The 22,808-nt window shown below is 42.9% G+C and overlaps 2 protein-coding genes across 6 annotated transcripts; both read right to left on the bottom strand.

Moving 5' to 3' along the window:
• Positions 1-461: 461 nt before the first annotated feature.
• On the bottom strand, positions 462-7,534 carry LOC309888573 (methanethiol oxidase-like). The gene is made up of 7 exons (XM_082780985.1): positions 4,437-7,534; positions 3,814-3,867; positions 3,345-3,457; positions 2,050-2,235; positions 1,423-1,543; positions 1,151-1,333; positions 462-815 (listed from the first exon to the last, which is right to left on the bottom strand). The coding sequence occupies exons 1-7, from the start codon at positions 4,438-4,440 to the stop codon at positions 586-588; spliced, it is 891 nt and encodes a 296-aa protein (XP_082637111.1). The 5' UTR covers positions 4,441-7,534; the 3' UTR covers positions 462-585.
• Positions 7,535-7,693: 159 nt separating this feature from the next.
• Positions 7,694-21,257, bottom strand: LOC309888571 (methanethiol oxidase-like). Of its 5 annotated transcripts, none has more exons than XM_082780979.1 (13): positions 20,991-21,257; positions 20,787-20,876; positions 16,474-16,527; positions 15,577-15,689; positions 14,142-14,327; positions 12,464-12,584; positions 12,127-12,309; positions 11,847-12,025; positions 11,095-11,173; positions 10,465-10,586; positions 10,204-10,296; positions 9,036-9,154; positions 7,694-8,426 (listed from the first exon to the last, which is right to left on the bottom strand). In XM_082780979.1, exons 2-13 carry the CDS (start codon positions 20,788-20,790, stop codon positions 8,264-8,266), a joined length of 1,416 nt encoding a protein of 471 aa, XP_082637105.1. In that variant the 5' UTR covers positions 20,791-20,876; positions 20,991-21,257; the 3' UTR covers positions 7,694-8,263. The 5 variants fall into 5 exon arrangements, with proteins under 5 accessions (XP_082637105.1, XP_082637107.1, XP_082637106.1 ...); XM_082780981.1 differs by having other exon boundaries at positions 20,987-21,252; XM_082780980.1 differs by having other exon boundaries at positions 21,051-21,252.
• Between the last annotated feature and the right edge of the window lie 1,551 nt (positions 21,258-22,808).

The raw sequence follows: 22,808 nt of genomic DNA, 5'->3' as shown, positions 1-22,808 counted from the left end.
GGAGATGTCATACTGGCGGATGTCTCCGTGCAGCCAGTTGCTGAGATACAGGTATTTGTCATCCAAGGAGATGACCATGTCGGCTGTGAAAGCTAGGGCACAGAAAAAAGAACTCTGGAGGAGGCGGCGTCAGCAGAAAACTCAGCCCCTCTGGCACGGCGTGCATTGGGTTTACAGGCCACAGCTGTTGGGCTTTGCCAGGCTGCACAATGTAACACTCCGAGAGGAAAAGGGCAACTCCACCTCAGGGCTCACCAACCTGGCATCTTGCAGAGAATCCATCCCGACACGTCCTTGGCTGGTATCTGAATCGCCTCCTCTACTGACCAGGTGTCTCTCTGCAAAGGAGCACAAACACCGTGCCGTGGGCATTCCTGGCTGCTCAGGCCAGAGCCCTCCCCTGCGCTCGCCCACTTGCACAGCCAGGCAGATTGTAGAATCATAGAATATCTCGAGCTGGAAGGGACCCCTAAGGATCATTGAGTCCAACTCCTGGCACCGCACAGCTCTCCCCAAAATTTTAGAGCATGTGCCTAAGTGCACAGTCCAATCGCTTCTTAAATTCAGAGAGTCTGGGTGCAGTGCCTACTTCACGCCTGGGTTTCTGGTGGCTGCTGGCAGAATACTTGCCTCACAACAAGTCTTGTAGAAGCGGTAGATGATGCCACTCAGGGCACAGCTGACATAGCCCTCAGCAGCATCAGGGTTGTGAAGGAACTTAACGCTCAAGGGCAAAGAGTCCTCCCCCAGGTCAAAGCACTGGGTCAGGGTGCGGCAGGACAAGTTCCACACGTTCAGGCGGCGCCCAAAGACCCCTGAGGAAGAGGAAAGGCGAGAGTCAGGAGAGGGCAGGGGAGCTACGGAGATCGCTCACACCTAAAAATGCTCCCTGGCAGGGACAGCCACGGCAGCGGCTACCCAGCATTAGCAGCAGCAAAATGCAGTGGCTTTGGGAGCAGAGGGAGAGAACAGGAACCAGCCTGTCTTGAGGAGAGACGATGAACGTCCTGGGGCAGTGCCTGTAAAATGGGCCATTTTGGGACAACTTCGCCTGCCCCCTCTCCCCGGTTCTGGACCGTTCAGCAACCGCATCAACATCCTCCCATGACCCTGGTCAGTTCTGGCTCAGTGCTTGCATCCCCATTCTCACCTTTCTTCAAATCATCAGGATTAAATCCACGCCCTGCACGTTTTGGAACCAGTCCGGCAGAGCTGATGAGAACGTTGTGGCGGGGCTGGTACCAGAAGTCGTAGCCAGTTGGGGGGGCCTCGCACTCATTTTCCCAGTTACCTTTCAGCTCAAAGGTCTCTCCATCCAGCACAATAAATCCTCCTGTGATGCAAGAGGGCATGCACAACAGATCGAATACTCATCTTTCCAACCAGTCATGTTGTTCATGGTCTTATTGTAGGGAAAAGTACCTTTTCCATTGCCAGCTGGATCTCCCATGTTGGCAATCAGTATATCACCATTAGGCAGGCTATGAGGTACACCAAGGTATCCCTTGTTGCACTTCCAGAAGACATCCACTGGCTCAATCATCTGAAAGAAGTGTATACACGAGTAAGTCTGACTGATCTGCTTATTTCACACTACATGGCAGAGCAGAGTCTTTGCCATCTGAGGTTTCTGATGTTCACAGGAGTTTTCTTTTGAAGAAATCACACCTGCTAGGCCTTGCTCATCCTTGGAAAGAAGCGAAGAAGCCACTGAGCTCTCCTTTACAAGGACAACATGAATGCAGCAACTTGTAAGAGCTTATTTGCCCACCTTACTCTTTGGGATGGGGGCCAGGCATGGGGTGCTACATGGCTTCCAGTTATTAGACACTCCCTGAATGCAACAGGCACAGGGAAGGCAAGAAAACGGGGATGGGAGCCTCCCCTCAGCCTGAGAAGCAGAAAGCCGAGGGGGAACCATGACCCAGGTCTCTAAAATCAGGGGGAAGAAAAGAAGAGGAGGAAAACCTTCTTCCCTGTGCATTATTCCAGAAGCACGAGTTCCCAAGTCCTTCCCAGAAAGTTGCCTTTGAATCAGCTCAGGCATACCTTACACAGCTTGGGAGCCCGGCACTGTGAACCCACATCCACCACGTAAATACGGGAAGAAATCAAACAGGGGAGAATCAGCTTGTTCCTTTTTGTTGTGATATTGTCAAAGCAGACGCAGCCAGCGCTCCACCCTGAGGAATGCAGCTCGTCTTTGAGGTTGGGCATGGGCAGGCGGTGGATCACCTAGGCAGTCAAAGGCAAAGTTAGGGTTCAGTCAGGGAGGCAGGGAGAAAAGGGGACATTAATACAGGCAGATACTTCTATCTTTGTAGCCTCCATGTGACTAGAGCTGGGACTGCCTCTAGAGACGCAGAAAGGAGAACATTGCTCCTTACACTAGCCACTGCCCTTTGACAGGTGACTGTGTGCAGCTGGGAAATGTGGAGATATCAAAGATTCATTCAAGAATTCCTCACCCCATGCCACTAAAATTCAGAAAATTACATATGAAGAAATGATGATTATCATCTTGACATGTCAGGTGATTCACTCTGGAAGCTTCTCTGAACAGTGGACTTTCAGAAGTCTGTATTTTCTTTAAAGTGCATTTTCTCCTAATCTCTTGCAGTAATGGAGTAATCAGGTAATATATATACACCCCTGATGTAGACAATCTGCCTAGTATTTACTTGTTTCTGAAGGATTTCATGTTTAGGATGATAGCAGACAGGTTGGTTCAGAGCATTCTGAAATTGCAGTACAGTAGAAAAAAGCTGAAATCTGCAAAAGTGCAGGATACCCTAAACCATCTGGGTCACTAGCGAACATATTCCCTGCTGAGCAGCCACTGGCAGGGTGATTCAGAGCATGTGCTCAAAAGTTCACTAGTAGCACCAAGCTGCTATGGAAATGAGTTGGGAAGTGAATCCCTACTGGCTTGTCCCCTGAGACAAAGAGATGCTGATGATTCAACTGGAGCCAGGTACACAGGGGACAGCAGAAAAGCAGCAGGAAGTTAACATTCATAGCAGACAACATCCCGGGCTGGTGTGTATCGCCAGTGGAGAAGCAAGAAATAGGCCTGTCATGGCAAAAATTATTGGTTGCCCAGACAGTCATGAAGAGGACATGAAAAACAAATAGGAAGAAGGATAAAAGAATCAACCCAGAGACAGACATGAAGATGTGGAAAGACAAGAAGGTGCAAGGCATAAAAAAAAACAACAAGCATGACAGAGTGGCTGGAAAGCACTCTGATTTTCCATAGCAGAAAGGAGTAAACGTCATGAATCAGGAAGCACAAAGACAGCAGCTAGTCATCAGCTCAGTAGAAACAGTCTAGGCACAGGTACCTGGCCGTAATACGGAGATCTGGGGTTGAGATCAACAGTGGCCAAGAAGTCAGGTTGGTCGATGCATGTTTCTCGGTAAGTACAGGTCACATAAGCGACCTCTTCCCTAGGAGCTTCAAATAAAGAAAACTTGTGTTAAACAGAGACATAAAATGACCATAAAAGAAAAAAAAAAAAAAAGTTTCAGCAGACTCAGATAAGACTAAGCCACATTTTCTGCAGCTACAACCTTCCTCCTTGGTCAATGACAACTGCCCAGCCCTGGCTCACTACTGGCCCAGAGCTGAGAACACAACACAAACTGATCACTGCACAGCTCCAGTTTTCTCCCACCGAGGGAAGGGACTCAGCACATGCAATTAATGAATGGTGGTCTCTAAAAGACTCAGGCTGTGTCATCATCCAGTCTGAAGCTAACACCCCCCTTTGACAAACGCCCCCCTTTCCAAACATTCCTGAGAGGACTTGCCTTTCACAACGTCCGGGCAGACGGGGTAGTCGTAGCACTGAAGTTTGCATCTGTCTGAGTTGAGAAAAAGAGAAAAGTGAAAGGAGAAACATCCACGTCCTTAAATGCTGTCAGTTCAAAAGGCTCCATCCCACCCAGCGGATCTTCGCCCACCCTCGTCATCAGTGGGGACCTCTGACCAGCATCTACTTGCAAATATTCAGACTAGATATAAGGCAGAAATTCTTCGCTATGAGGGCTGTGAGGCACTGGCACAGGTTGCCCAGAGCAGCTGTGGATGCCCCATCCCTGAAGTGCTCAAGGCCAGGTTGGATGAAGCCTTGAGCAAGCTGGTGTGGTGGGAGATGTCCCTGCCCAAGGCAGGGGGGTTGGAATGAGCAAAGCTAAGCCCCTGGAAGCAGACCAGTAGCAAGATGAAAGACACCTTTGTGCCCTGTCAGGCAAAGCCCCAGGCTTCAGTCCCACCTTCCTGCAGCGCTGCAGAGGAACAAAGCTCCCAGTCCACGAGTGGGACTCGGCTTCAAGGTGGGATGTCTGCAGCCCCAGGCAGAGGCTGGAGCCAGGGCCAGGATGGAGCGAGAAGGCACGGAGCTGCTGTGGGGAGGCTGCAGAGCGTTTCTTACCCATGCTGAAGGCCTTCTGGTTCACTGTCCTCAAGAGCAGAGGTGCTGGGGCTGGAGGAGCAGCTTGCTGTCTGCCTTGCTGGAGTGGGTCGTGTAGTGCCAGGGCTGCTCGGAGGGCCCTTATATACACGACTAAGGGGTGGGGGGCAGAAAGCAGGCTGCCAAGGGAGGAGCGAATGTTCCCAAGCGTTTGGGAGGTGCCAGACCAGCGCTGTGGCTTGTTTCCGCCTTGCTAACCACCAATCTAGAGGAAAAATCTGCTAGTCCATGCAGGTCCTTTCCTGAAGCACAAGCCACCCCTATCTGATCCTGGGGCCCTGCTCATCTCCACTGGGACTTCTTTGGGCTCTGGAGGCCTCCATGGCCCAGCCAAGACACAAGCTAATTAAAGCCATCCCCCATGCCCAGCTTCTTGCAATAGAAATGTGCAGCGATTGCAAATTCCACACGAGGGATGAGAAGCCCAGCTAGATAATTGGCCCCACCAGCAGCCTCCTGGAAATTACGAGGCTTGAACTCATGGAGGCCACCAAAGGCACCTCCAAAATCTGGACCCTGACACAAGGCACGTCTCTGTTTGAGGGCTCAGAGGAAGACACGGGCTCCCTGCCACCAGCTCAGAAAGCCAGGCCCACAGGTTCCTCCACCCATGAAGAAGACTTCCTGAGCTCGGAAGAACCGGGATCCAGGGATTCCGAGAGGCAGGGGCTCCACCAGTACTGAGCTCACAGGAGACCTGAGGAGTTGCCACCAGCTCCCAAGCACTCAGAAGACAACTATGGCCAGGGACGGATGCCTCAGGATGTACATTCTGTGCCAGTCTTGGTCCAGCACATCTGAGGATCAAGACATGCCAGCTGCCTCTCAGGCTTGCACCTGCACACGGGAGAGTCAGTCGACGTGTGAAAAATAGGGACCTCGAGGATTCAGGGCAGGTCGGCGTCACAACACGGCACTGCAGCAGTGGCCGCATCCTCTCTGCACCTCCCTGAAGCAGAACGATGCCAAGGAAAACTGATGCTGGAGGTGTCTCCATGTCCACCTGCTTGGACAAACTGCACAGCTCCATGGGTTCTTGGGACAGGGTCCTGACTGGGTGGCACAAAGCCCTACAATCCACCAAGTGCCGCGGAACGTGAACGAGTACCATATCTCGCGGAAGAACTCCTCAATCAGCGGGCAAATTACATCGGGTAAGTAATTGCTCCACGTAGGAATGCAGAAACATCTGACAGAGCCACTAAAGAAGCCCTCGGGAGATCCCTATCAGAAGAGAGGACATCTCGCCCAGGCTCTAATTAATGGCTCTGGCTTCAGCACAGCTCTCTAAACAGGTGACAGAGGGACACGGGAGCAGCCAAACTCTTGGTCTTTTCTGTGAGAGAGGAGCATCAAGCTGACACCATTGCCCAAGGATTCTTACAAGAACTCGTGATCTGTTCAGCACAAATGCGCCTCATCAGTTTCACTGCCAAGGGCAAAGGCAGGCTGAAGAGGGGTTGTTACCTGCCACAGCTGGACCCTTCCACACAAACCATCAATGGACAGTTTGTGCTGCCACTGCTGCTGCCCAGCTACGTCAAGTTTCTCTGTAAGACAAGAAGTTGGTAAAAGACCATCACGGAGGAGAGCACAAAGCACGCAAAGCAGCGGCACAAAACCCTGTTTGATTAGCTGCCAGAGAAGTGGAGTCCTACTCAAGGCAAGAGCGGCTCCTGTGAAAGAAATTACATCTTCTGCCAACACCAGGAGGGGTCAAGAAATGCCATCAAGATCAAAGCCCAGGACTGCCCTTCTGCCTTGATGACCTGAGAGTAACACGTAGGAGTGGGGGGAAATACATGCACGGCAGTGAAACGCACTGGAATCACCTTCCGTGTGATTGGGCTTGCCAAACGCTTTCGGGTCAGGTGGCAGCAAAGGCAAAATGACTGGCACACAGGCTCACGCTCATTTTTTCCACAGAATTTGACTTTCAGGCTGGCACGGCCTAAAGATGTGCTCCAGAAAATGGGCACCAGGGGATGCTGCCCACTGAAGGACACTCAGGCCTGATGGCAGGGTGCAGCTGCAGCGGCTGCTCCATCAGAGGCAACGTCAGGGGCTTGGCTGCTACCCCTGACAGAGTGCTTTTGCAGTCACCATGTGCATGTCTCAATGCACCTTCTTGTGCCTGTACACCTGCTAATTAAAAACTTCATTAGTCTGCTGCTCATTAACAGTGTGCTGGTCATCCTAGTTGGCTTTCCTCGGTGACGTCTTTGGCATCCCTCACAAAACCAAGCTGTGGGGCGTAGAGTTTTCTAATTAAAGCTGATAGGAAGAAGGATAAGAGCAGGCTCAGCAACACCAACAGGAACGCAAGCAATGGTTGGTGGGGAACAACATTGCTACAGCCTGCTACCAGCCCAAGAAGAGCTCCCTGTGGCAGGCACAGGTAGGAAGCTGTGACATGGAAAAGCAACCAGGGGCAGCCCAGACCGTGGTGGCAGCTCTGTCCCTCCTCCTGCCCATCACTTCCAACCCTGATAGGGACGAACATGCTGTCATTTTGATCATGGGCATGACGGGGTTATGCAACGTGTTGTGGACTTGTATTGCACACTGAACACGCTGGGAGAAGACCTTTTATATATAGGTATTTATTTGTCTTATATGTGACTTGGCTGCAAAAACGTAAATGAATCTGTAACCTTAAATTAACAATAAATGAGAGAAAAACAGAAAATATTGTTAGCAAGGAATAGGTAAGCTGCACTATGCCCTCCTGTGGCCATCTAGAAGATTACTTACTTTAACTTCCAGCAAACGAAGTCATTCTGAGGATACTCAGCAGTTTGGAAGTACCATCAGCTCCACGAGCCTAGGTCACACTAGCTGGTTTCTTCACATTCTTACCTGCTTCCCAAGAGATGATGATTTCAACAAACAACATCAAATAGTGTATGCAGACCCAGAGTTTTATGTGCATGTGAGTAAGGATGGGTTTTAGCCAGTGGGTAAACCTTCTGCAACAGTATTAAATGAACGTTTGAGTATTTCTTTTTCTCCAGTTGTACAAAATGGAAGAGAAGCTCTGCTTGTAATAATGGGAACAAAGGTGACTTCAGCAAAAATAAATTCTTCACCTAAGAATTTCTAAACAAATGTCATTGCTACTTTCTGAAATGATGTTACATTTTATGTTCTCTGAAACAGAAAAAGATGATATACTAAAGAGAAGAAAAAAAGTGAAGCTCCATCTTACTCGAAGAACAACTTTATTGCTGATTTTTTATAATATCACATACATAGATGTTAAAATATAACCCAGCTCTGGAAACACATGGCTTCAGATTAGATACGCATTATTTTTATGCTGTGTCTGCTGTATAACACCGATCAATTTATGAGTAAATTAAGCTTTGCAGGGAAAGGACACTTGTGCTCTGGGACAAGCCCATGAAATGTACACTTCTTAACAGCTTCACCACCACCACCTGGCAAACAATCCTTAAAAGATCAATGTGCTCGGCCTCAAAACCTGCAGTCAATAGTGATTACACAGGACTTAAGGCAAAGATTAGAGAAATAAATGAGATGTATATCATGTTTCAGAAAGATTCACTTGGCTGCCTCAGAGAATGAGAAGAAAATGGAGCTTCTGTGGCTCACCCTAATGGAATTCTAAATTTAGACAGCGGACAAAGTCCTGGCTGAACTGATTCACCTATATAAAATCAGAAGTGGGGGTAGGGAGGAGAGAGAGGGAGAAACAATCAAACGAAACAAACATGGGAAAAAAAAAAAAAAGAAAGAAGAAAAAAGAAAACAGCTCCATACAACAGTTAAATCCAGATATCTGAGGTACTGTCTCCTCCAGGATAACGAATCTCATGAGCTAGAACAGGCCCATCAGGCTCCTTCCCAAAATCCACTAGGAAGTTTTTGTTCACTTTCAATCCACCTCTTTCAGTATCCACATCAACCTGCAGCATAACAGAGCCTTCCCTGAAAAAAGGGACAAGAAAACAGACATTGGGAAAAGGACTCATATTTGCTGGGCAGGATTTTTCTTTGTTTAATATAGAAAGGAAATTAAATTCCAGATTCAAACTAGGCCTTAGCAGGCCTAAAAAGTGAGTTACACTGCCTCAGTAAAATCTGCAACCTCATATTAGCAATTAATGAGTGAAATAGTTCATTCATAGCAGCGAATTGTTGTTAATTAACAAGGAAAAGGCAAGCTGCACTATGCCCTCCTGTGGACACCTGGAAGATCATCTTTTCCACTGTTGATTAACAAAAAAATATAGTCATGCTGCTGTGCTTAAAGGCAGTTTGGAAGTAATACAGAAGGCTAGGCTACATTTACTGGTTTCTTCCTATTCTTATTTACCAGTGTGTACAGACCCAGAGTTTTGTGCCTGTTAAGGAGGGAGATGGATTCTCGCTTGTGAGTGAAACATCCAGATTGGAGATCTGTGCATAAAAAGTTACTGCATTCAGTCTCCTTGCCTGTGTAGACCAGCTGGTATATGCACACTATTATTTAAGTAATAGTAGTAAAATCTTGAACACAGGCCTGTACAGTCATCCCTTTCACCGAGGTGTACTTACTTGACAAGATCTGGGTAGAACTGCTTGTCCCATCCACTGTAGAGAGAGCTGGTGACATACAATCTCTTCCCATCCAAACTAAGCTGAATCATCTGAGGTCCACCTTGCACTCGCTTCCCCTAAAATTGTAACAGAGAACAAGGCAGTCAAGACAAGCTGCCACAGAGGTTGAGCAAAAGAAATGCAACAACAAGGAGAAACAAAACAACGTGACAGGCCTGCTACTTAGAGGACCATCCAGCATTCTGAAATTCTTGACACTGAAGTAACAAATCTTCCTGTTTTGTAGAGAAAACATTTTTTTGGGGAACCTTATTTCTTATTAAGAGGTAGCCTCAAAGCCAACTCAGATGGGTCTTGCTTACTTCACAGAACTAACAATGTAATATAGTAAGGGCTGAATGGATCACGATGCTGTGCTTAGATGAAAGCATAAAAAAAAAAAAATCAAGCAAGAGATGGGTGGCATAACACTGTTGGGAATAAGAACACGCCTATACAGCAGCTAGGTTACAAACTGCAGTATGAATAAAAGGATTATGTGGAGCTTCCTCAAACCATCTTCAGTAGACAACAGATCTAGTCACGAGTATGTTCAGATCTTGCACAATATGTTCAGATCTTCCAATAACACTTTGCATACATGGCTGCCTTGGCAGTGATAATATTAATGCACACTAATCATGGCCAGAGACAGTTAATATTCTTTCATTTTTCTATCACACTGACTAGTTTTATAAAACTCTTTATCTGAAAACTTATATATACACACACACACAAGGGACACTGAGGAATACTACATGACCTGGTTTAGTGTTTCAGTTGTTGAAAGATTATCAGAAGGAATGATGGCAGTGTGATGTATACGCATTGAATTAGCTTTAAATTAGCTAGCTAACAACAGCAGGGAAGATGTAATTACACAGCCTTTGGTACAGTCAAACAACTTGTACAATTCCATCAGGGACCCAGAACACTTACCAGGATTTACTAGCGCCAGCCCATGCTGAAATGTGATACCTGCAACCCAGGCTGTAAGCCAGGATATAAACTTGCTCAGATACTGCTTTATATGTTGCACCTTTGACTGCAGTGTAGGGATATTTCAAAACAGATTATAATTAGCAGTGTGCTGACAAATTACAACATGCATGTTAAGTAAACCTACTTTGATCACAAACGGCTCTGGCTGACACTGCAGCTCCTTGTCTTCCACTACAGTTACAGGTCCACCTTTTATGATACTGCCTCCCAGAAACACCTGTAACCAAGGGAGGGTGTGAGAATAGGTGCTGGATATCAAAGGAACATGAAAGCAATATAGTGATCATTCTCAAGCAAGGGTAAATTGCCATTTCCTCCTTTCTGAAAAGGAGGAAATAAGGTTGTACTGCCCTTGTATGTGACAGCTTTTCTGAGGCTGGCTTACCTGACCCACCAGCTTGGGTTTGCGAGTGTTGGAGATATCATACTGACGGATGTCTCCGTGCAGCCAGTTGCTGAAATACAGGAACCTGTCATCCAGTGAGATGAGGATATCAGTAATAAGACCTTCAAGAAAAGATGCAGTAGCAGTCACAAAATGGACTAGACGAGCAACAATCAAAACCACAAGCCTATGATCTTTTGAAATTCCAGTCATATTAGCCTCAGAAAAATATGTTAAGAAATGGGCTGAACAAACGCAACCATCCTTGGAAACTCTGTGCTTACTCAAATAGAGGTTTAGACCCTACCAGCATTTCCAGGACTATTCTATAGTTCTGTTGTGGAACTACTGTGAGTTCATATCCAAGACCCAAACACAAAGTATTTTTCTATAGAAGCTAACCTCAATCATTGAGCAATGTGAGAGCAGAGGCCTGACAGGATCTCCCACTTGGTGGCTCATAAACAAAGCTAAATTGGTTACATCATGTTATACAAAGAATCCAAGCAGAAACTTAGTATTTTACAAGGAAAGTTTTTGAACACATAAAGATTTCCCAAAAAGCTACACTGCAGAAAGGAACTGAAGAGGAGAACACCCCATTTCTTCTCCAAACATGCTCGTACTAACCAGGCATGTCAGGGAGAAGCCATCCTTGCACCTTCTTGCTGGGTACTTCAATCACCTTCTCTGCTGCCCAGTTTCCTTTCTGCAAAAGGCACAGGAGAAAACACAGCATTATTAGTGCCTTGAAGTTAGCCAAGAAGCTAGCATGACAGAGGGAGGAAAAGCAAACAGTACTATTTATTTAACAGGTCCTGTACGGAGGTGATACACATGCTGCAGTGAAGTGTTACCAAGGGGTGAGGACAGTAAGTACACCACCACTGAGAATGAGCTGTGTTAGTAATGAAACAACATCTCAGACTGCTCTAACAGCAGCAGACTGCTAATGTCCTATAGACTGTCATCCTATCTCCTCCAGCTTGCCCTCCAAAATGACAATAGTTATGCTCCCCTGTTCATGACACCATCCTAGCTCTAACTTCAGGTCTTCCCTGTATTCCCAAATAGTGGCTGAGCAGTAGGCAGCACAGGCTGTCACTGGTGACAAGTCACACATCAGCTGCAGAGATACTCAGAAAGTCTGCCAACTGCAACTGCTCAGCCATGAAGGACCTTTATGGTAACTTCATGAAACCCATGGTATTGCTTTTATCCTCACCATCATTAGATGTTTTTCTCTCTGACATGATGGTATTGCTTGGCTAGAATTGGACTGGAATTAGGAGCTCTCTCTCTTTTTAATCAGGTTCTATTTCCTAAGTGATTGGTGGATTTCTGAAGCAGCTAGGTTTGCCATGGCTTCTTCGATTGCTTACCTCCGTCTTGTAAAACCGATGTACTGTACTATTCAGAGCACATCCAACAAACCCTTCTGCAGCATCTGGATTGTGGAGGAATCGGATTTCCAGAGGAATGGAGTCCTTCCCTAAGTCAATTTTCTGAATGTAAGTGTGAGAGTTCCAGTCCCACACATTAATATGACGGCCATAATGCCCTAAGGGATCAGGTCAGACAAAAAGAAGCACATAAGAGATTATTTTAACTTTAATGAAAAACCACTTTTACTTTTGAGAGTTTAAACACACGATCCCTCACCTTTCTCTACATCAGCGAGGTTAAACCCATCTGCCAAGACTTTTGGGGCTCCCCACTCAGTGCTCATCAGAACATTATGCCGTGGCTGATACCAGAAGTCATAACTAAAGGGGGGGACCTTCTCCCCTTTCTCCCAGTTTCCTTTCACTTCAAAGGTCTCTCCATCGAGCAAAATAAAGCCACCTGATACAAAATGGAAGAAGACACAAAGTGTTAAAAAAGATAAATACTATATTAATACTTAAATATCTATTTGCTAAGCACTCTGTAAATGTGATCTTATGCTTAACGAAAATATTGTGATTCCATTCCATAAAATAACAAAGGGGATTAATACCTTTTCCATTGCCAGAAGGATCTCCCAAACAGCTGATTAAGATGTCACCATTGCCCAGACAGTGAGAGGTGTGAGGATTAGCCACATTACCCTTCCAGAACAGCTCCACTGGTTCCACAACCTAAAATGAGTATACATATAACCAGACCTTCGCTAAGATTATGGAATACCAATTTTACCAGTAAGAGCAGAAGTTTCAGAGTGGGAATGGTGTGTGCCTCAGGGCAGCAGTTTCTTTTGCTACTTTGCTTTTTGAGTACTTGACACCTCTTGCTTTCTACTCTAGCCAATAATACACTACCATCCATGACATTATAGATATGTTTGTTCTTTTCAAAAACATAAACAGCAACAGTCTAATTCATGCACCACTGAGACACATGCATCTGTATTTGTTTTAATTAGTAATAATGGCAGAAACACCACTGTGCGATTTTCAGATGTCAGCTCTCATTTGGAGTTCAGAGGAAAAAAAATCTTTGAGACTTGCCAGAGACAGTTCGAAACAAAATCCACTGTATAGGAACAGACCCTTGGGATGTTTTATTCCACTGTATTAACACTTAAAGTCTGGCAATGTTCTAAAGATCTCAAAATTGTAAGATTATGAATGAGATCATTTGCAGGATCACTTAACATTTTCCTTCATTACACATTATGACCTGTCTTCAAAAGCCATGTTTGGCAAGTACACTAAATTTGTCTCTGGCACTCTGTACTGAAGTTTTACCCATTGGTGTAGGATTCACCCAAATTAATGCTATCCCAACTGAAGCCAGGACACAAGTATCGATTCTGACAGTGTACATATTTACATCAAAGCTAGTCCTCTATGCTTATTTTATAATCAATAGAGATATAGACACTTTCAGGACATAATTCCCTTATCCTTATCCTAATACAGTTGTCTAAACTAGGTTAGACAAATCTGACTCCAGCAATGTGTATTTTTCCACTGTCTGAGAAGGGAATCTGAACAGGTGTGTACAAAGTAAAAAGCCTGTATCCAAACCAAACCTAAGCCAAATGAGTTCTATTGAAGTGGAAGCTTTTTAAAAATAAATAAATAAATAAATAAATAAATGATTTGTTTCAAAGAACAAGAGATAACAAAAAATGTTATTTTCTCCATATTAAATAATTTACTAGATTTTTCTTTTTAAAAATCTACATATTGTAAGTTTAGGAACAAGGATTATAAATCAAGGAGGAGGTGTCCTTTATGGAGAAGATCTGGTTTTGCTCAGTAGAAATCCCATCAAATTTGAATTCATTAGGATCTCTGAAAAACATATGCTCGGTTGAATGTGTTGACCATGTCAGATATGAATTTGCCTTGTGATCTGCTAGTCAGAAATGATATTACAGCGTGCAAACACATTGACTGAAATTTGTATTGCAGAGGCAGGCTGAATTCTGAAACTTCCTAACTTCTGAGTGTTTGACATTGTATATACATGTACTTGCAAGATTTTTGTGTGCAATTTATCAATAAACTGTAGGAGTTTCAGAACCCCCACAAGTTCCTAATATTTGGCAAAAGTATCTAAATCTGTTCTGACTCCACTATTCTAATTTTAAGTTGGGATCCATAAAATTACCATCTCTTGGTCAAAAAAAATAAAAATAAAATAAAAAAAATATATATATATATATAAAAGAAATAACCAAAATATACCTTATGGATTCTAGGAGCCTTCGGGTCCGTTCCCACATCCACCACATAAATGCGAGACGAGATCAGACTTGGTAGAATGAGACGATTTCTTCTCTTTGAAGCATCCCCATAGCAGCTGCTACAGGCGTTCCACCCTGAATGATGGAGCTCATCTTTAAGATTGGGCATGGGCAGGCGGTGGATGACCTACAAAGTCAGAGACATACTTAAGATTCAGTCTAGGATAGTTTTTCCCCTAGGCAAAGAAATGGGTCTTTATGTCAAAGCATAAATTAATAAAGAGCAGAAGAAAACTGCTATTTGTTATTCAGGAAGCAGATTCAGTGTGAGATACGCAGAGCTGAAACAGTAAAGCAGGCGAAGAAAGTTGGACATCACAATTGCATAGCATTTGTTAAATGTTGTATGCTATTAAATTCATCCAAATCTTTTAAAGGTTCCAGCTAATTAAGGAGACGTGGAATAATAATATGGAAAAAAAAAAAAAAAAAGACAAAAAAACAAACCATCAATTGTTTATGTGCTGCAAGTCTTACACTTTATAAGATTTGCTTGATTACAGCTGGGGCTGACTGTTGCAAACTGACTTGTTAATTTGCACTCTTGCTTCTGTTTTTTACCTTTCCCCTGTATAACTGAGAAAAGTTGAAGATAACAGCTAAGTTCTGTCAAATGTTCAGGATATTTGTTTCCTCCACTCCTCTACAATAAAAACCTAAGCAGTAGTTATATAAAAAAAAGAACAAATTATGAAAATCTACATTGTCAAACTAGATTCACTGCTCCTTCAAGATATGGAGATCAGAGTCCAAACATATCTTCGGTAATTTAAGTCATATGAGCACTGAATGTTTAAATACAGTTTAGAGCATGCTGTTCGCAGCAACAAACTAATCAGTCTTAACAATAATTGGGATCTGGTAGTGCTGGTAGATGGCTACCTACAGCTTTCCATTCACAAAGTAGATGGATTAGATTTCTAATGTGTACAATTTCCCATGATATCAGGGATCCTATACTATAAACTCTGTCCACGCTATTGGCACACCCCAAGGAAATAAGACCTTCTAGAGTTTAATGCTTATGCTCAGTATAAATCAGCAACAGTGCTACGAAGAGGACTATTACAACACTTAGCACAAAAGCATTGCTCTGAACATGTCATGAGACTAGCAAGGTAAATGTTATTTTGACTAACCTAGTAAGAAAAACAGCAGAGGATTTAATTGATTCTCAACGCAAATACCTATATGAAAGTTATGAAAAAAGAGAAACAAAACATGAAGTCAGTCACAGAGCAGAGAAGGAAAGTTCATGACTGGAAGGGTTACAAATCATATCAGAAGTAAGAAGTAAGACTAGAAGCAGTGAATGCAAACCCAAATATTCATCTCCCTAGAAAATGGAGCACTAGAGCTGTTCTACACATGGGTACCTGACAGTAGTGGGGAGATTTGGGGTCAACATCCACAGTGGCCAGGTAGTCAGGCTTCTCTATCCCAGTGTTTCGGTAGATGCAGGGCAGGTACAAGATCTCCTCCCGGGGACCTTTCAAGGTAGAAGTCTTGTTTAATGTGTTGGAACAAACCACTTTATAAAAAATGAGGTTAATATTGAAATACTCTTTTTTTTTTTTTTTTTTTTTTTTTTTTTTTTTTTTTTTATCTCCAAGTCTACGAACTGTGATTCTTCCTCACTGGTAACTAGGAAGCCAGACCTCAGTATTTCCGTTGTATGGAGGTAACATTTCCATTGTATGGAGGCTACAGCAAAATGCTTCAAGGGCTTTGGTAAGGTTCAGGATTTAACCCAACAGTGCTGGGAAGATCAGAGCATGACTTTAGTACAGCTACAAGTGGATGAGAAGCTTCCCATTGAACTATGTCACACAGTCCCTTCTCCAGTTTTTCTTTTCTTCTCTCGTAGAAAAATCACTTGCTTTTATGAGAGAGTCTGAGTGCAGTCTATAAAGCTCTCCACCCAAAAATAAAGAAGAATCATTTTTGTAAGCTAAATTATGGTAACTTGTACCTCATGTTCTTATGAATAAGCTCTATTTTGCAGCATATTAGCATCCTATATCCTATATCTGCACACTTATCTAAACCCTAATCTGCTTTGTTTTAGCACTATGATTCAGTGAACTCATGGTAACAGAGGTTGCATGCTTTGTGCAGCTGGGTCCAAAATGAAATCCAATCTCTTCTGGTATTTGAAGTCTACTTGGCCTTGCTAATTAGCCACTCTGGAAGGCATCTAACTGATCTTCACTGAATTTGAAATCAATTCCTTTACTGATGGCTTGGATTTAAGAAAAGATCCCACTACTTGCCTTTCATGGCATCCAGAGGAGTTGCATATCCTGGACCACATGCTCCACATTTTGCTGATTAGAGGAAAACAAAGAAGTTTAAGTCTCTAAATTATTTTAAAATTTACCTATAAAATAATATTGGCTTTGAATTCAAAGATTGATGAATCTTACATTGATTTTTACATTACCAAACACCTGTAAGTCTCACTGACTCCAGTTAGTGGTGAAATTACTTCAGTTTCTGAAAATATACTGAATATGACACTCCACACTCAAAAATGATGGCAAATTTTGGCCTTCATTTCAAAGAGTTCAACCTCACTATTTTAAACCACATTCATATCTGACAATGGTCTATGGATTTAAAGAAAATTGTGTTAAATGTTTTAGAGATAGCTGCTGAATCACTGCCAGATTAATAAGTAGCCAGATTGCCCAGTTTGAACAACCCATTTTATTATTATTGGAAAGCCTCCAGTCTTCCTCTGCATATAAATGCTGAAGAAGTGGTGACTTTTAAGGATTTATGACCTGGGTAAGAGGTGATACTGCAGGCGACCAAAAAGGAGAAGAGAAAGGGGAATTACGAATCATTACACATTTTCTCTATTTGAAACTCAGACCCCCACCTCTGTTCCTTGAACTGGCAATTCCATATTTACCATTTCTAGCTCCTCATCTACAGCATGAATCAGCAGAAGGAAAACAGCTTAGTGGGGAAACCATAACTTTAGAAGAACCCCACAAAAGCAGACAAAAAGACCGAGTCTCGTGGAAAGCTGGGCTCTGTGTCAGGAGGGAAGAAGACAACACTTTATAGAAGCTGAGCGTGTAAGACTGAGAAGCAATGCTCCTGTTTTCTGACAGTCAAAACCACTGATAAACCCTCAAAACTTCAATGGGGAATGGGACTGCAGCAGTTGCACAGATTCTCTATCTGGAAAGTGATGCGTTCACTGTCAAAAAGACACGACTCCTATTTTAGGCTCATTCAGAATTAAGAGCTTGATCTTCATGAAGCACTACTCGCTGCTTACACATAACATTTCATAACTTTTTCAGATTATTTCTAACTTCCTTATTTCCCTTTGTACAAGCTTGGATCCATATCAACATCTAAAGTAATATTAAAGCAGCTTCATACACAGCAATTTCTACTCAAGCACAGTCACCAGAACATGTATGCTGAGGACTGTATCAATAAACTGTTGGCTAGAATTAAGAAAATATTACCCTGAAGTATTCTCAGGTTTTTCCCCCTCTGCTCTCATGAGACCCCACCTTACAAAAATACGCCAACCAGCTAATTGTTTGCCATTCTCTGACACTGCCACATTTAAATACAAAAGAGGTTTTTTTGTTTGTTTGTTTGTGTTTTTTTTTTTTTGTCCTGAATGCTGCAGGCCTAAGATTCCAGATCCAGAGGTAGCAACAGATCCATTGCCCATTTAATTATGGACCTTTCTTTAGAGGCAAAATGCTTCAAGCAATCCACTCATTGCATTTGGAGGCTCATAATTTTAAAAACAAGATCTTCTCAAAAAGAGCTATTTAGTACTTTAGGTTTAATTTCACATTCTTTGTGAAACATTTTTATCTGAAAACGCAAAATAGAAAGTTTGCTTTGTTCCACTTATGTCTAAGTTTTACAAAAAGCCATAATTTAAACTTTATTCCAATTTTCTCAATCACCTAAATTAGCAGGCACTCAGTATGCATTAGACCACAGTGTAATTAGCATTGCAAATGCAGCATTCTGCAGATTACTTTGAGAAAAAAGATTTGTGCAAAATTGTTTTCCAGAGAAAACATACAGCAAGATGAGGAACATTTCCTCTTACATTTGTTTGTTTCTGCTTTCCCTCTGATCTTGTTCAAACACTCTTTTATTCTAAACCATTGTATCTAACTGCCTCAAGATATCTGAGGATGATGCAAGTCTTTCTGTTATATGATGCCAAGCTCATTTGTGAGTACAAAATAAGGTTTTTGTCATGAGACTGATTTGTACCATCTTGTAGCAACATGCTATGTACAGTAACTACGGATATTTACACAGCAAACAAATTAATATAAATCATTACATTCCGGAGCCCCCATCAATCTGGCAGCTGGCTAAGTGTTTTGAACACCAGGAAGTGGGACATTGTTATCACATACATGTGGTTTGCATGCTCCAGCTATGACAAAAACACTTTTTTTTTTTTTTTTTTTCCCCTGTATCTTACACCTTTGCAGACAAATTCTCTTATGGATAGCTCCTCATTCACAAAGCCCACCTTCCTCATCTTCCTAATAAAACAACATTTCTCTACCACCAATTGCTCACGTTAATTTAATAGGAAGAACACACGCATTTAACTTTAATTGCTTCATTGTACAATTTTCCTTTTTTTCCTCACAAATGGAGGTACAATGAGTCCAGCTTCTCCTCATTCCTATGCAGTTTTTTTGTGTATATGCACTAAGAGCTGATAAAAATGCAATTTTTATTTATTTTTTTTTTACTGTTGTTTACAGCAATTCTCACTTCTGGAGAGCAAAGAGAACTGAAGAATCCAATCTAGTTTCCTTTTGCTCTGTATTTTTTCATGTCTTTCTACCTGTCCTGTTCATCTCGCTAGAGACCAAGTGGACCAGTAAACCCAACAAAACTGGGATCCTTCATGGACCACCACCACAAATACTTATGTAACAAGTGTGTTAACGTTCCTAGGTGACATGCAAAGCCTCTGAGGAAGCCACGGCACAGGTGTGCTATACCCAGATTAACCTGGAATTACTAGTAGTCTTGTATAATGATGTTTATAGATATACAACAAGAGGTAATAGTGTTGTAAAAAATATCCTACCTGATAAAGCACAGTTTCATAGTAAGCTGGGCAACTATTTACACAAGGAAGAAGTCCTTTCTTTCACAGTTTGGGTTTAACAGCTTGAAATGAAGGAAGGGAGCATCAAAGACTTTGCCTTTTTATTCGTATTATTTTATGGCAACAGAGTTCTTCAGCCCACTTAAGACAAACTGTAAAGGTGCCTACATGTAAGAGGGAGTTTAGGAGAAACATGGCAATAGATTAGGCACCTCTGTTGAGAGCTTAAAGTTAGGTAGAATAAATCTAGGCCAAACTGCGCTTTTCACAGAGCCTGAGGAAATAGAAACTTCACTCAGCCTCAGTGTGTGCATTGATTAAATGCTGACATTAAAAAACAAAGGTAGGCAAATCTGGTGCATGGTATGACTGTGCCAGGTTACGCTGCTGAAATAAACACCCAAGTGGCAAAAAAAGAAATGAGTTTATCAGCTATAGTATATGCATGCCAAGAAACAGGCCTTACAGAACAGGGGCAAAAGAAGCACATTCTTTCTAGAATCCAAATCTTTTTCCAAGTAACAAATTACGCAAGGAGACTTTAATGATCTGTTACATTTTTGAAGAGCAGTCTAAGACTTCATCTTATACACTGCCAAGTGCATACTTTTCCAAACCTTGTAACCAATTAATCACCATCAGGCTACTTTAAGCTTCACGGTACAGCATTTAACTTACTCTTTATACACTGCCTGGTTACTTCTTAAAGGCTGCCACTGCCATTTAGACAAAACCGTCATTATCATGGGTTGCAAATTGAAACTTGCAGTTTTTAGGAACTGAAGTAAAACGTACACAGTTTATTTTGTGCTATTAGTACTTTCAAAAGCACAAAAAGATAAGCATTCACCACAGGGAGATAACCAAAACCAGTCTCTTTTGCTGAGTCAGAAGCAAAAGTTGTTTTTGTCTGTGCAGTTATGGGTGTTTTTCTAAGTTCTACAACTTTTTTTTTTTTTTTTTTTTTTTTTTTTTGTGAAATCACAAGGTAAGTGTCCACTTTGTAAATTATACAATAATATATTCACATGCAAAGTAACTTTTCTACTTCAGTCCTCTTCATTTCCTGGCATCCAGAAATAAAAGTAAAAATGATATAACCAGAAAGGGAGTTCGGGTCCTCAGTTTACCACCTTCCTGAAAGGGGCACTCACATCCACATTCAACTACGGCAGTAAATCCAGATACTTATTTCAGTTTCTAAATGCTGAGGTACTAGGACACACATTTAATGACAGCGTAAAGAGCAGCCACTGATAGCATTACAGCTATTTATTTACAACCACGGGAGCTTTCAGTAGCTTAAAGAAGTAAACCCTTTAATAGAGGAAACGCACGCCTGTGCTGTGCCTCTCCTTACCAGTCCACCCCACTAACAAACACGCTCACAAACTTCACACGGTGCAGAACTGCAGAAAAAAGCAGCAGACCCCCCTGCAGATCCCGGGGGTCTCTTACCCATGCTGGATCAGGCGATCCCAAGTGCTCGGTGTGCACAGCAGGAAGTGCAGCCGCCTGGACGGGATTTTTGCGAAGCAGAAGCTGCACCTAGAAGGCAATAAATGCAAGCATGACGGGGTGGGCAGGACGAGAGAGAAGCTGCCCAGGGGAGGACCCAGTGCGGCAGAACACGGAGGTGAGGAACAGAAACCCAGCACCTACCTCCTGGGAAGCAGAGGAGGAAGCTTTTGGAGCCCACTTCCCGACGTAGCAGAGTTGTACCTGGAGCTGCAGCTGGCTCTGGTTGCCTTTCCACTTGCTCCTCTTTATATTCCAGATGTATTTATCTGCGTGCCTTGTGCCCAAGTAGCTGCCCTTGCACAGAGAAAGCCTGTACGCTTTCTAACAGGAAAGGGGGAAGCAGTTGTGCTCCAAAGCTCCTGGCTGTGGGCAGCGTTTCAAGTTCTCCAGGAGCAGACGCATGTGAGACCAGAGCGCAGCTCTGAACCGCGTCCAGCTTGGCACGCAGCAGCTGTGTTTTTAACACTTCATGGCCCTTCGGTCCCTGAAACAACGCAACCACAAAGAGGGACCTGGTCTGCTGAAAACTTCACAGCTTCACTTCTCAGAGCAGCTTCTTTCAAGACTGACAGCTGCCCTGAGCATGTGAAAATCTCTGTTTCACTCGTTAGCCTACCTGGGATTCTGCTAACTGCCCCTGCTGAGAAGCAGTCTATTGTTTTCCTGTTCTTTTAAAGGTCTGTAGTTTTTTCCAGGCAAAACTACCTGTTATTTCCCAAAAACATTTTCAGGAGAGGATACAACACCTTACTACCATACCTTATCTCCCATCCAGGTTCTTCTCTGCCTTTTACACGAGCCACCAGCAACAGCTGAAAACCTGCATGCTGCTGAGATGTTAAAACTATTTTTGCAATTCCTCCATCAAATCAAGAGAGCTGACAAACAATCTATAACTAACCATTTATTTAGATTTATTTAGTGTACTGAGCTTTTTTTTTTTTTTTTTTTTTTTTTTTCCCCTCAACAGGAATTAGACAAATGCAGTCTGTTAACTTGTTTACCACTTCAGGCTGCTAGCTAAATATTTTGTGCAAACACATTCCAGTCTAACATTGCTCAAAAATACTTGTCTCTACATTTTGTTTTCAATACCCCACTGCTGTAGTTAGGAATTTGAACTGTGTGACCCATCCAAATCAGGTCTCTCGCATCACATCTGATGGGCTGACCTCTGCTAACTGCTTCAAAACAAAACATTTTTTGAAAAAGAATATATATAAATATATATATATATATCAATATATATAAACGTCCACAAATCATTAGCATTTGTCAGACTGTTCATTTTTGATTAAGAGTTCCTATCACTCATTTTGGGTTTTTCCTCCTCTGTCCACCAGTTAATTCCTTTCTTAACTTTCCATTTTAAAACACTACTTTACTACGCATAAGCTTGACTCGTTTTTTTAAAGCCACCATTAAAAATGTAAGTCTATGAAACAATTAGGTATTTCATAAAATAAAATTATCAGTACATTATTATCTCATCGAACCAAGAGACTGTGCTCTCGGGGGATGCCATGGAATACTAACTGAAGAGCTACCTCAAGGAACCAGCACTTGGAAGCTCTGGTCCTTTGATCAGAGCTGGATTTTCAGAGCAGTGTGCTCCTGAAGAAGCCCTCTGAAGACAAAGGGCCTCTGAGCACTAACAGGAGTTCGTGAACACCACAATTACAAAATCTATTACCTGAATTTTAGATGGAATGAGTGGGAATTCAGTCATTCTCAGCAACGATCTACTTCTGCTACTGTCGAAACCACCAGGAGTTTTAGCTCTCGAGGTCACCAGGAGAGTTAGAGCAGCATCACGCGTCTTTTAAACCTCGTGCAAGGAGTGAGAATGTCAAAAGATCGGAGGAAGCACATAATACAACAAAGAAACGTGCAAGCTGCTCAGGCAATTTCTTAGTTTGCTTATGTTTAAATTATCTGACCCAAAAAGTAACACATTAT

This window comes from Aythya marila (assembly GCF_965140915.1).
Source record: "Aythya marila genome assembly, chromosome: 29".
Taxonomy (NCBI): domain Eukaryota; kingdom Metazoa; phylum Chordata; class Aves; order Anseriformes; family Anatidae; genus Aythya; species Aythya marila.
The sequence above is the reverse complement of the archived record's forward strand: the minus strand, read 5'-3'. Positions and strand labels throughout refer to the sequence as shown.

Excerpts from the sequence above, each read along its gene's own strand:
- LOC309888573 (XM_082780985.1), bottom strand. Across the intron at positions 2,236-3,344 it reads GATCTCCGTATTACGGCCAG|GTGATCCACCGCCTGCCCAT; the intron begins GTACCTGTGCCT and ends TTGACTGCCTAG. Across the intron at positions 1,544-2,049 it reads GGGCTCCCAAGCTGTGTAAG|ATGATTGAGCCAGTGGATGT; the intron begins GTATGCCTGAGC and ends CACTTCTTTCAG.
- LOC309888571 (XM_082780979.1), bottom strand. Across the intron at positions 12,585-14,141 it reads AGGCTCCTAGAATCCATAAG|GTTGTGGAACCAGTGGAGCT; the intron begins GTATATTTTGGT and ends TACTCATTTTAG. Across the intron at positions 8,427-9,035 it reads TTCTACCCAGATCTTGTCAA|GGAAGGCTCTGTTATGCTGC; the intron begins GTAAGTACACCT and ends CCCTTTTTTCAG.